The sequence below is a fragment of the Stegostoma tigrinum genome, chromosome 2 (genome assembly GCF_030684315.1).
Source record: "Stegostoma tigrinum isolate sSteTig4 chromosome 2, sSteTig4.hap1, whole genome shotgun sequence".
In the NCBI taxonomy this organism is placed as follows: Eukaryota; Metazoa; Chordata; class Chondrichthyes; order Orectolobiformes; family Stegostomatidae; genus Stegostoma; species Stegostoma tigrinum.
The window spans coordinates 148,279,269-148,292,949 of record NC_081355.1 but is presented as its reverse complement, the minus strand read 5'-3'; the positions used below and the strand labels follow the sequence as shown (position 1 = coordinate 148,292,949).

At 41.8% G+C, this 13,681-nt stretch overlaps 1 protein-coding gene across 5 annotated transcripts in view; it reads right to left on the bottom strand.

Moving 5' to 3' along the window:
• Positions 1-2,742: 2,742 nt before the first annotated feature.
• The window catches only part of LOC125461304 (uncharacterized), a 70,439-nt gene continuing 59,500 nt past the window's right edge, over positions 2,743-13,681 (bottom strand). For 4 of the 5 annotated variants that reach the window (XM_048549936.2, XM_059640027.1, XM_059640031.1 and 1 more), the window contains 3 exons: positions 10,401-10,507; positions 9,323-9,717; positions 2,743-6,078 (listed from right to left, as the gene is read on the bottom strand). In XM_048549936.2, the coding sequence (XP_048405893.2) occupies positions 6,069-6,078; positions 9,323-9,717; positions 10,401-10,507 (512 nt within the window). In that variant the 3' untranslated portion in view covers positions 2,743-6,068. The remainder of the gene's footprint in view (positions 6,079-9,322; positions 9,718-10,400; positions 10,508-13,681) is intronic. The other variant, XM_048549946.2, reaches the window with a different exon arrangement.

Here is a 13,681-nt window from a genome sequence, read left to right as displayed (position 1 = left end):
CTTTCTCATCAGGTGTGGTGAGTTAGGATCACAAAGAACAGCAGCCTGACCTGTCAAGCCACATTTTTTGGTTATATTTAGATTCAGAATGACCATGGTTGTCACCTTTACTATCAATGCCTGGGGGGGAGGGAAGAGTTTTCACCATATAAGTTTTTTTTGTTACAGATGTAGCATACAGCTTGTATATTAATATGGGGTCCCTGTATATTGACAGTACAAATATGACTCCAATGTAGTGTCAACGAATAAAAATCTAATTATCAGGTACCGGTCTTGTACTGTGGCTCCATGTAAGTGTAACGCACACGTGGCCCCAGGCAGGATGTGAATCTTGTACAGAAGGATGAACTGAGCTGACACTCCAGCACAGTACGACTTAACAGCAGTCTTGTACAAGAGATGTTAAGCCAAAACTTTAAAAGGTTCTGCGGTCATTCAAAGAAAAAGTAAGATGTTCTTTATTCTGCCCAACAGATTGGCTCCTCTTGCTGCAGAGCTTGGCCTTGACAGTTTTGAACACAGCAATCGGGGGCGGGGCGGGGGGGTGTGGTGGTGGTGGAGAAATAACATCTTTTGATAGAATGTAGGTAAGAGAAAAAATATTTTCTTTTTCAAAGTGTGTGCGAACAGCAGCAGAATTCCTTTTCCCAAACATCCCTTACAGTCACCTGCTGGAAAAGCCTGCCTTGGTTATAGTTGCTTCACAATTTTGGTTTTCAGTTTCTTAACCTTTTTATGATGGTCGGATTTACATTGTTCCAGGGTTTACCAGCACCTGCAAAGTAGGAATCTATTAAAAACCAGTCTGTATGAAGAGACTCAAAGCTAATTATGAAATACATGCTTTGAAGTAAAAGAACTTCTATTTTCAATTTCACATCCTGTAATGGTTTTTATTGGCTCTTCTTCCGAATTGGGCAGTACTCACTCGGCCAATATTAATTGCCCATCCTGAGTTCCCCTGATGAACTGCCACCTTGAACTGATGCTTTCCGTTTGCTGTAGGAAGACCCCAGTGCCTTGGGGAGGAAGGTTCAGGATTTTAATCCAGTCAGTGAGGGAATAGCGATGTTTCCAAGTCAGGTGTGTTGGAGGGGGACTTGCAGGTGGCGGTGATCCTATGTATTTGCTGCCCTCCTAGATGATAATGGTCATGGGTTTAGAAAATACTTTTTCTATGACGCCTTTGTGAAATTATGCAGTGCATCTTGTAGATGGTACGCACTGCTGCTACTGAACATCGATGGGGGAGGGAGTGAAGATTTCTTGATAATAAGATGTTTAGTGTCTTGAAAAGGTAGATAAGTCCCCAGGGCCTGGTGGGATCATCTTAAGATAATGAAGGAGGCATGGGAGGAGATTACTGGGGCCTTGACAGAAATCTTTGTATACTCTATAGCCGCAAGCGAAGTCCCAGAAGAATAGCCAATGTTCCCCTGTTTAAGAAGGGACAGAGGGATAATCCAGGAAATCATAGGTTGATGAGCCTTGTATCAGTGGTAGGGAAATTAGTGAAGATGATTTTTAGGGACAGGATTTACTCACACTGGGGAAAGGATGGACTTATTAGAGATAGCATGGCTCTATGTGGGGGAGACCTTGTTTCATATTTGATTTGAGTTTTTGAGGAAGTGATAAAGATGATGGAGAGTAAGGCAATGGACGTACTCTGCACAGACTTTAATAAAGCATTTGACAAGGTGCCTTATGGTAGGCTGATCCAGAAAATTAAAGCATACGGGATACACAATGGGTTGGTAGGTTGGATAAGTACTTGCCTTGGTGATAGACAGTGAGGAATGGTTTTCTGACAGGAGGTTGATGACCAGTGGTGTTCTGCAAGGATTGGTGCTGGGATTTCTAGTATAGATATAAATAATTTGGAAGAAAATGTAGGTGATCGGATTAGTAAGTTTGCAGATAACATGAAAGTTGGTGGAGTTACGGGTAATAGTGAAGATTGGCAAAGGATACAGCATTAAATCAGTTGAAAAGTTGGGCAGAGAAATGGCAGATGGAGTTTAATCGTATGAGATGATATATTTTTAAGGTCAAATGCAAGAGGAAAGTATACAGTAAATGGCAGGACCCTTGGGAGCATCGATGTACAGAGGCATCTTTGTGCAAGTGCATAGTTCATTGAAAGTTGGCGACACAAGTGGATAAGGTAGTAAAGAAGGTCTACAACATGCTTAACTTCATCAGTTAGGACATTGAGTATAAACATTGGCAAGTTATGCTGCAGCTGTATTTAGGCCACATTTGGAGTATTGTGTGCAGTTCTAGTCACCACACTAAGGGAAGGATATAGAGGCTTTGGAGTGGGTGCAGACGTTGTCTAGCAGAATGTTGCCTGGATTAGAATATATTAGCGATAAGGAGAGATTGGACAAACTTGGATTGTTTTTGCCAGAGCATCAGAGGCTGAGAGGTGACCTGATGGAAGTTTGTAAAATTTGAGGTATCAACAGGGTGGAAATGCCAATACTAGGCATCATTGGGTTTAAGGTGAGAGGAGAAAAGTTTAAAGGCTATGTGAAAGGCAAGTTTGTTTTTAACCTGGAGGTTGGTGGGTGCCTGAAATGTGTTGCCAAGGGGAAGAGGTAGAAGTAGATGTGATAGCAATGTTTAAGAGGTGTTTAGTCAGAAGTCACACGACACCAGGTTATGACTAACAGATTTATTTGAAATCACAAGCTTTCGGAGAGTAGCCCCTCTGTCAGGGGAACAGAAGCACGCAGACACAGAATTTAAGGGCAGAGAAATCAAAAGAACATATAAACGGTGTGATTGGAGTGTCAAATAATAAGTCTCTGCAGCTGAAAGAGTTAGATGGTGTGAGTAAAGTGTCAACAGCTGAATAACAAGTGAAGGGATGATTATAATCTGATTAAATGAGGCAGAGAGCTAATTGCAAAAATTTAGAAATAAGGTGGTGCTGGTGACAAACCAAATGGCTGGAATAACACGAGAGGTGAAAGAGTTGCATGCTGAGGGTCTAAGCAAAGTAACAAAGAATCCAAAACTGTACAAACTAATTAAGGTAGAGCGAGATCATAATAATTTCACCAGGTGATGGTGACAAAACAGGACAGTAAGATTTTTACAGATACAGATCTGTGGTGGGGTCACATGTACCCGCGATGTGAACCCAAGATCACTTGAGGCCGCCTTCATGAGTATAGGACTGGGTTATCTGTTTCTGCTCATCACATATGGAAACACCACCCACCATGTACATGGCAAATACTCATGTGATGTGGCCAATGTTGTCTGTCTCAAACACTGCAGGCAAGCATGTCCTGAGGCATGGTTTACTGGCAAAACCACGCAGACACTATGACAACAGATGAATGGACATCACGCAACAATTGCTAGACAGGAAAGTTCCCTCCCAGTCAGGGGAAAACTTCAGCGGTCAAGCGCATTGAGCTTTTGATCTTTGGGTAATCATTCTCCAAGGTGGTCTTCGAGATACTCCAACAATGCAGAATCACCAAGCAGAAACTGATAACCAAATTCCATACTCATGAAGACTGCTGCAAGTGTGATCTTGGGTTTCATGTCGCGCTATTTGAACACTCCACACTTCCGTATCTGGAAAATCATCCTTACTGTCCTGTTTTGACACCATCACCTTGATACATTATTATCTGTTTACTTTAGTCCAGTTTTGGATTACTTATTACTTTGGTTAGACCCTTGGCATGTGACTGTTATACCCATCATATTATTGCAGTCATTTCGTTTGTCTTCAGCACCATCTTTTATTTTTAATTCTTTATTATTATATCTGTCTCATTTAATCAGATTAAAGGTCTTCCATCTCCATGCTCTAGAGTATTGAGTCTTGAACTGTCTCACGCCGCTTCCTTGAGTGATGTGGCTCCAGACCGTACATTCCAGAAACTGTTGATTCTGTCTCTGATGCTGTGAGGTATGGTCAACAGGTTCTTCATTCCTGGAGCTTCCATATTGTAGCATTTGGTAGAAACATGCAGGCATTAAATGCTGATTGGTCATGGCCTGTAAACTAATTAGGGTTCCTACGCTGCATTCCGTCTGCTTGTTACCTACAATTTTCACACTGGGCACCTAGATGACCAAGAACATTGTCTCAAACCAAACCATCTCATGACAAATTTTAATATTGCAAGAAATTGTTTCCCATATGCAGCAGTGTATCTTTATATTGGGTTCTTGTACAGCACACTGCAGGCAAGCCAAATATTTGCCTTCTGTGCTGTAGATACCTGTATAATAAAATTAATTGGTTTTTTTGGTGTAAATTACATGTAAAGACTTGACTTTAACCTCAACTGGATAGATTTTTCTGGCCAGATGTGTTTCTATAGCTTAGGTGGAACTTATAGTTGGGGACTTTGTGGAATCCCGATTGCTGTAGCTCCCAAAGGAATTTGCTGCAAATTGAAGATTCCATTGTGTATTCCCCTACACCTGACTCCCCGAAAGTAGCCATTTAAAGCAGAGGATTCACTAGGTTCCAACGTATTTAACAGTTACTCAGAAAAAAATTAGACTATTCAATATCTTGTTTAATTCCTGAGTAACTATCCTCAATGTAGTTAACTACCTGACTTCCCTTCTTCTACTCTTTCTCTTCCCCCACCCCACCACCCCCAAACTACATAATCTCCAGCCTCTAACCTGACATACACTCACTGTGCCAGACATCATTTCAACACCCACCCTGGAACCCAATATCTCCCATTCACCCTGAACTATCCTGCACATGCACATGCCATCCCTTACCTTATCACCCTGGCACCCTAACCTTACACTTGCTTTACGCGCTAATAGCTGTCGAAGTGGTAGTCTGCAATTCTGGACCTTTACACTTCAAAATACAGCAGCAGACTGCTATGAAAAAAAGGGGGCTTTGGTTTGCCTTCCCCTGATGGGTGCTGCACTACCTGCAGAGCCCTGATCAGAATCTCCTGTCAGAAACATGGAGCTTTTCCATTGTCTCTCCATTCCTATTTTTAACACAATCTGTGTGACAGTGCAACTCCTCAGAAAATCAGACCTACTCTGTTGCACAGATATCGGCTTGTTTCATTGTCAGGCCAGGTCCTCTGATTCTACCGTATTCCTGGCTCTAAACTGTTCCCCCCCCCGTCTATGGAGACTGGCACACTATAACATCAATCTCTTGCATGCTACACTGAAAGTTAAAAAACATTAACACAAGAGTGGGCCAAATGATCCTTTGGGCTTTTTCCATCATTCAATAAGGTTAAGGTTGATTTGCTCCTTCAACTTTACTTTCTTACCCTGCCTCCTTAATTCCCTTAGTGTTCAAAAATCTATTGACCTCAATCTTGGATGGACGCATCAGTTGTTCAAAGGCCTTTTTATTAGAGTACAGAATTCCAAAGATTCTCAATTCTCCTGAGCTTTAAAGCAACTCCTTATCTCAGTTGAGAGTAATAAATTATTTAGGAATGTAAGAGTAGTTCAAAGAATGACCAGCAATACTGAATTGCTTTATTGACCACACTGTATATCCATAATTCGGGAGCAGGAAGTTGCATTGCGACTGGGGAAACTGGACAGAGAGCCCAAAATGGCCAGGCATATTTACTGTTTATAGAGTCAGATGTAACTGATTGATTCTGTGTTTATGGCCACTTCTGTACAATGAAGAGCAGAGTTTGAGAAAGTGATGAATGTGGCTTTAATGTAGGTCAGCACTGCCTCAGTATCAGTTTCTGCAGGAGTTCCATCTGCTTACAGTGCAGGTTTTATTTAGTACAGGTTTGAAGTAACAGTATTAAATGCTCCAGTAAGTTGACAGTGTGGCTATCAGAGCTACCCAGTTCTGGCTTACAGCAGTCGGTGCAGGTTCACTAATGTTACTGGCAAAGCTCCCGATCAACCAGCAAATTCAATGTCTGCAAAGTGTTGATTTTGCTGCTGCTCACTAAGCACGGTGAACAATTTGCTGCGGACAAACCATGATTCCAAGAATCTTCTGTTTGAGGAAAACATCCTTCCCTTAAGTCTCATTGCTCTTTCCTGGTGATATTGTCAGTTCTGCATCATCAGCATCTGCTGAAAGAACAAGATTAGTGGTAAAGACAGCAGTGCTGTTTTAAAAAATATTTTCTCTGCTGCCAAAGATGCACTTTTTTCACTGTCCATCTGCTTCTGGCTGCAGAGAATGGTGCCGACTATCATTTTCTAGTCTTTATATTTCAGATGCCCTAACTCGTAACTTAGAGGTACAGCCATGTGATCTGGCAAGCAACCATGTCTAGGCATTGCCTAATATCTCTAGGTTAGTGGAGAAGTAGGGTGATGTTGATTAACATCTGAGACACGACCTTGCTGAATCCATGATTTTAGTACTTGAGGAAAGGAAGGGGCAAAAATTGTCCAAGAACAAAGTACTGCAGATGCAGGAAATCCGAAAGCAAAACAGAGAATTGGGGGAAACAACTCATCAGTTCTGTTGTCAGAATTGGAAAAAATTTAACAAAGTATATGAGCAAGTGAAAAATTTGGTAGGGAGATCAAAAACAAAGGTTTGTGTTGGGGCAGAGGGCAGGAGAGATTTAATAAGACTCTTTGTGGAGCAAGGCCAGGAGGTGTAATAATTAGACGAGATGAAACAAAGGATGTGACTAGAGGAACAGCTCTGGTAGCATCTGTGGAGAGAAATCAGTGTTTTGTCCAATGACCCTTCCTCAGAACCCATGTTACTGAAATCCAAGATTTACAAGGATGTTGCCAGGGCTGGAGGGTTTGAGCTACAGGGAAAGGCTGAATACGCTGGGGCTATTTTCCCTGGAGCATCGGAGGCTGAGGGGTGACCTTATAGAGATTTAGAAAAACATGAGGAGCATGAATGGGGTAAATAGATAAGGTTTTTTCCCCAGGGTGGGGGAGTCCAAAACTGGAGGGCATAGGTTTAAGGTGGGGGGGGGGGGGGGAGAGAGATTTAAAGGGACCCATGGGACAACTTTTTCATGCACAGGGTAATGTGGCAGAGGCTGGTACAATTACAAAATTTAAAAGACATCTGGATGGGTACATCACTAGGAAAGGTCTCGAGAGATAGGGGGCTAGAGGAAGGGTCACTGGAACCGAAACATTAACTCTGCTTTCTCTCCACAAGGGCTGCCAGACCTGCTGAGCTTTTCCAGCAATTTCTGATTTCCAGCACCTGCAGTTTTTATAAATTTAGAAGAGATATGAATGGCAGGGTGCTGAATAGTTGTCATTCCAAAAGCAATGCAGAGAAATAAAACTAGCAAAGAAAAAGAAAACAGAATAAGAGCAGATGTTGTAATCTAAAATGGTTTGAGCTGATAAGGCTATAAAAGATGCCTGGTTAAAATTGGAGGTCCTGTTCTTTCACTGGAATGAATTTCACTGGAAAACTAGTAGCCCAAAATAGGACAGCTTATAGTCATCTGACATCTTCATTCTCTGCCAAGTTCTCACATTTTTTGCTTCTGTTAAAGAAAACAATCTTTCTCACCTCAATTAGTCACATTCATCTTTAATAGAAGGTTGAGAGTTTGAATACCTGATCACATAATGATAGTCTAACAGTCCAGTCCAATTCTGGTCACTGCACTTTAGGAAAGATGTGAGGGTCTGTGAGACAATGCAGAAGAAAGTTACCAGAACAGTTCCAGGGAGTGGGTGGGTTAGGTTGGAGAATCTGGAGTTATTTTCCAAGGAAGATTAAATTTAAGGGGCTTGGATAAGATACACGAGGAAATCAAGTATCCATTAACTGATGGTACATAAGCTACTTCTACAATTTTGGTTAACAATAAACAACTTCAAATAGAAATTTAATGCACATTTGGAGGAAAGAAGCCTACATGGCACTGGGAACTGCGTAGGGGAGTGGGACTAACTGGATTGTTTTTGTGGAGCACCTCCAATGGGCTGAATTTTCTTTTATTCATTTATGGGAGGTGGGCATTGCCACCGTGCCAGCATTCCTTGCCCATCCCTTGCTGTCCTTGAGAAGGTGGTGGTGAGCTGCCTCTTGAACCGCTGCAGTCCATATGCTGTAGGTAACCCACAATGCTGTTAGTGAGGGAATTCCAGGATTTTGACTCAGCAACATGAAGGAACAGTGATTATATTTCCGAGTCTGGATGATGAGTGGTTTGGAAGGAAACTTGAAGTTGGTGGTGTCCCCATGTACCTGCCACCCTTGTCTTTCTAGATGGAAGCGGTCGTGTGTTTGGAAGGTTCTGTCTAAGGATCTTTGGTGAATTTCTGCAGTGCATCTTGTAGATAGTATGCACTGCTGCTACTGAGCGCCAGTGGAGGACAGAGTGGATTTTGCAGATGTTTCGCCAATCAAGCCACAAACATCCAGTCCCTCCCCTTTCAACGCTCAGTAGCAGCAGTGTGTACAATCTACACGATACACACTGCTGCTGAGTGGCTCATGCTCTCACTTTGTGCGGTAAATGACTCCATGACTAAACTGGGTCAAATGCACCTCATCGGGTAGTACTCTGACCTGAGACAGTGATTCAGGTCTGACTCCAGACACTAACACAGTTCTCAGGCTGAGACATACGAACAGAGATGTTTTAGTTCAGCTGTTACATGAAACTGTATCTAGTCCTCTCAAGAATGTAGAAATCCCAAACGCGCTAGTTCAAAGAAGATGAGGAATGATATCCTGCAAAGTGCTGACCAATATTTATTCATCAATCAACACTTCATGACCATTTTAATCGATGTTATTGTTTAACTGCTGTTTATGGTCACCAGGTTCCCAACCGTGGCTTTATTACAAAACTGCATCATTGGTTGGACAACATTTTGAGTCGCCCTGGTTTTACTAAGGGCAATTTTTTCCTCGCAGAGTCAGTGTTGTCATGGTAGTGCCAGTGAAATGTTCTGGAGATATGAGATGAGATCTCCCCAGGGCCTGTGATTTAAAAGTTTCAATTTTGTAAAATGTAGAATGAAAAGCTGGCCTCAGTGTGAACACACAACCATTTGCTGATTTTCTTCCCTAATGCAATGTACCTGAAATGATCTGGCCCACGTTTGACTCGATTCTCAGCAACATGGTCGACTCTGACTTTGAGACCATGTCAAAGCACAATTAAATGAGCAATGTGGAACAAACGCTCACATTGCCAGGGATACCTAACATAAACATTTTTTTAAAAAGAAGCAGGGAGTTCTCTGGTGTTCTGGCCAAAATTCCTCCTTCAATCATCACAGAGCATCCTAAAAAACCTGAATTATTTGACCGTTACAAAGTGGTCGCAGCCTAAAGAGAGAGGTTTTGAGGAGGAATTGAACCCACCTGGAAACTTTCCTGGGGCTTGTTGTGGTTGATGCATGAACCAATCGATACTGGGGAATGTCTAGAGGTAGACTCGCAGTGATAGTGGAAGTCCGGTTGCTAAGTTTTGGCTGCAGGGAGGAGACCGCTACCTTCGCTGTCCTCTCATTACTGTCACTGCATTCTTCTTGAGGGAGGTTCACACTCATAACGGATGTCCCCGAGGAGGTAGATGCTCCTGACTTTCTCAGACCTCTCTTATTTGAATAGAGGTTCTTGGGCATGTGCTGCTTCTTTTTCCTGGAGTTAGCTTGATGACTGTGCTCCCCTCTAGCCCTGGGATTACTGGACAGCGATCCAAGGGAATGGCAGTGCTGCCCTGAGTGTGTCGTTGAAGGTGAAATGGATTTCTTTGGCTGTAACAAAATGAAGTTTGAACAAATGTAAATTGGCAGCTGAGTGTCACGCACAAACATTGACTAGACTTACCTTGCTGGTTATTTACTGCTTTGAGACATCCTGTAGACATGAAAACTGCTACATTGTAAGGGGCCTTTGGCTTGCTTTATGGTTCTTCTTCCATGACCCTCCTATTTTTGTTTTGGAGGGAGGCAGGTAGTGTCACAAGGCTTTATAATCTGTGGCCTCGCGCTAGAGCATACCTCCCTAAGTCTATTCCCATTCATGGCTTTTCATAGAATCCCTACAATGTAGATAGAGGCCATTCAGCCTATCAAGTCTGTGCTGATCCTCCAAGAACATTCCCACCCATCCCTCTAACACCACATTTCCCATATCTGATCCCCCTAGCCTGCACATCCCTGGACATTATGGGTGATTTAGTATGGCTAATCCACCGGAATTTGCACATCTTTAGACTGTGGGAGGAAACTGGAACACATGGACAGGGGGAGAACACACAGGTGATGGCTGAGGCTAGATTTACCCGGACAGCAGGGCTAACCACTGAGCCATGGGTCCACACAACTGCCCCCTGTGAATGGCTGTAGTAAACATATATTATGTACCCACACAGACAGATATATACATCACACACATGTTAATTAGCTAACTCTGTTCTCATTTCTTCCCATCTTACCTTTTTACTTATGACATAAAATATCTCATGGACTGGAACAAAAATGGCAAAGTTCTCATAACACTGGAAATACCGCTTCCCTCTGAAAGTACCATCATGTTGTCCACCTGTAATCCAAACACATTGTGTTATCTTTTGCTTAAGGTCTTCTGTTACAAATTTCTCTCAGATTTCCTGCTCAATTCCAGCTGCTGGCTGACAAATGATTTGTCCTGACTTCAGTCAACGGCCAAACTATGATCTTGCTTAATCCAGAATGTGCAACCCCCCCTCCGATAGTCTGAGCCTCTTGGTGCCCTGTCATGGCCCATGTCAACAATGAGCCAGTGACCTTCGCCAGACCTTTATGCCTCCACCCACATTGGTTCAGAGGCAGAGGTGGGAACACTTTGGGGTCTTCTTGCACCGTTACTGTCATGTGGGATTTGAACTGCCCCTGGATAAAGGTGTGACTGGTACACCCGCACTCAGCGTTCTTACCATTCCTGGCTCCACCGTGCCGCCTCCAATCATTTCTTGGCACAGTTTGCTAGGAAATATGCTTTACAGCAACTCAGAGCACTCAAACCACAGCAGTAGCTCGTTATGGCATCAGGAACCCTTTGACACTGATGTTTAAAATTTCTTACCAGCCTCACTGTTATCATTACATGATAAATTTTATATGTTTTTAATGTCATTAATTGGCTCTGTCCTTTCAAAACAAAATCAGTTAAATTGACCAGATTTACGCAGATTTTCAATTTTTGTCGAGGACTTCATAAGACATAGAGCTGAAGTAGGCCATTCAGCCCATCGAGTCTGCTCTGCCATTCAATGAGATCGTACCTCATTCTGATAATCCTCGACTCCATGTTCCTGCCTTTTCCCCATGACCCCTGATTCCCCTAAAAATTAAAAATCTAACTCAGTCTTGACAAGGTTTTTATAGTAAAAAAATGCTGTGGATTTGCTACTTTCTGAAAAGAAATTCTTCCTCATTTCTGTCTTAAATTAGCAAGTTCTTCGGAAATTATGCCTTCCAGTACAAGGCCCACCCACAAGGGGAAACAACCTCTCCATGTCTACCCTGTCAAGTCCTCTGAGACCTTTGTATGTTTCAATAAGGTCACATCTCCTTGTTCAATAAGTACCGGCCTGACCTACTCGACCTCTCCCCATAACACCGAGTCCCTCCAAACCGGCTTTCAACCGAGTGGATCTTCTCTACTTTGGCTCAGCCAGCTTTTGGAAATCCAAATATATTACGTTCACTGCTTCTTCTGTATCTATCTAGCTTGTTAGTTTCTTCAAGAATTCTAATCAGCTTGTCGGGTATGATTTCCCCTTCATGAAACTATGCTGACTCTACCTGATTTTAATTATATAACTTTATAATAGACTCTAACATTTTCACAATAACCTGTCAAGACAAAACACCCATTTTTGTCCTTTTAAATAAAGTTGCTACATTGACAGATTTTCGATCCTTAGCAACTTTTGCAGAATCAAAAAATTTTAGGAATATTACGACCAATGCATCTGTTTTATGTAGTCAGTTGTTGAAATTTCCTAGGATGCAACCTATCCACCACAGGAGACGTATCACCTTTACACCAGTTTGTTTCCCTAGTATTTTTTCTCTTGCGATAATTATTGTATTTAATTCCTCTCCCACTCTTGCCCCTTCATTTATTATTTTAGAAACTGTTTTATTAGTGTCTACCACCATGAAGACTAATGCTAAATATTTATTCCATTTCTATGTCATTTTCTAGTTCTTCATTATTACTTTGCCAGCCTCATAGGGTCTGTTATCATCCATTGTGTATATATAAGAAGCTCTTGCTGTCTGTCTTGATATGGCTTGCTACTTTAACCTCATGGTTTATTTTCTCCCCAGTATTATTTTTGAGTCTTTATCACTTTGCATTTTTTTTTAATTTTCTTTCAATTTCATGTTTTTATTATCCCCTTCCTGGAATTCATCTTTATGACCTGCAACAGTTTATGTCAGTAAAGTATTAAACATCTGCCATAGCTTTTTGGCCATCTTTTCTGCTAAACTCCTTTCCCAGTTCACTCTAGCCAACTCTGCCCTCATTCCTTAGTAATGGCCTTATTTAAAGTTTTGCACAATTGTTTCCAATCCGAGTTTCTCACTCTCAAACTGAATACTAAATGCCAGCATGTAATGGTCACTGTTCCTTTAGCAGTTCTGTTATTCCACAATAATTTATTAGACCTGCTTCATTGCACATTACCAGATCCAAAAGGCCTGATCCCTGGTTAGATCCACAACATACTGTTCAGGAAACAGAACAATATGAATGCTTTCTCTGCCAGTTTGATTTTCCCAATTAACATAAAGATTAAAGTTACCAGTGCCTAATGGCCTGTCTTCTACACACATCCACATTATCTCCTGATCTATTCTCTGTCCTATAGTATAGCTATGAGGAGGCTAATAGACGACACCCACCAGTGCCATCTTCTTCCCTTGTTATTATCTACCCATGTGGATTCTAAATTTTCCAATCCAAGATTATTTATTGCTGTTATTTTTATCCCATCTCATACTAGCAAATCTACCCCACATCTTAAGGAGGTACGGTGGTGCAGTGGACATGAATTCAGATTTTTAGATCACCAGAATCTCTTCTAGGGTAGAAAAGATTTGTTCAAAAGGGACGGCTTCACCTGAACTTGAAGGGGACCAATATCCTGACAGGGAGATTTTGCTAGTGCTATTCGGGTAAATTTAAATTAGTGGCATTGGGATTCCAAGTAGTAATGAGAACAGAAAAATGAAGATGGTTCTGAATTAAATAAAAGCAAGTGAATTAGGAAAGGTAGACAAGAGCAAGTCAGAATGAGGTAACTCTGGTGAATTAAACTGCATTTATTTCATTACAGGTAAGGCAGATGAATTCAGGGCCTATATGGAAACACGGGATTAGGACATCATAGCTATTACAGAATCATAGCAGAAATAAGAAGAGGACGATCACCTTGATGGGATTGTACTGTAGGCAACCCAACAGTCAAAAAGAAATTGAGGAGCAAAATATGTAGAGAGATCTCAGACATATGTAAGAATAATAGGGTTGTAACAGTAGGGGATTTTAACTTTCCAAACATAGGCTGGGACTGCCATAATGTGAAGGGCTTGGATGGAGAGGAATCTGTTAACTGTGTTCAAAAAAATTTTCTTTATCAATATGTGGATGTACCAAACAAAACTTGGCCTTCTGTTGGGAAATAAGGCAGGACAAGTAACTGATGTGTCAGTGGGGGAGCAC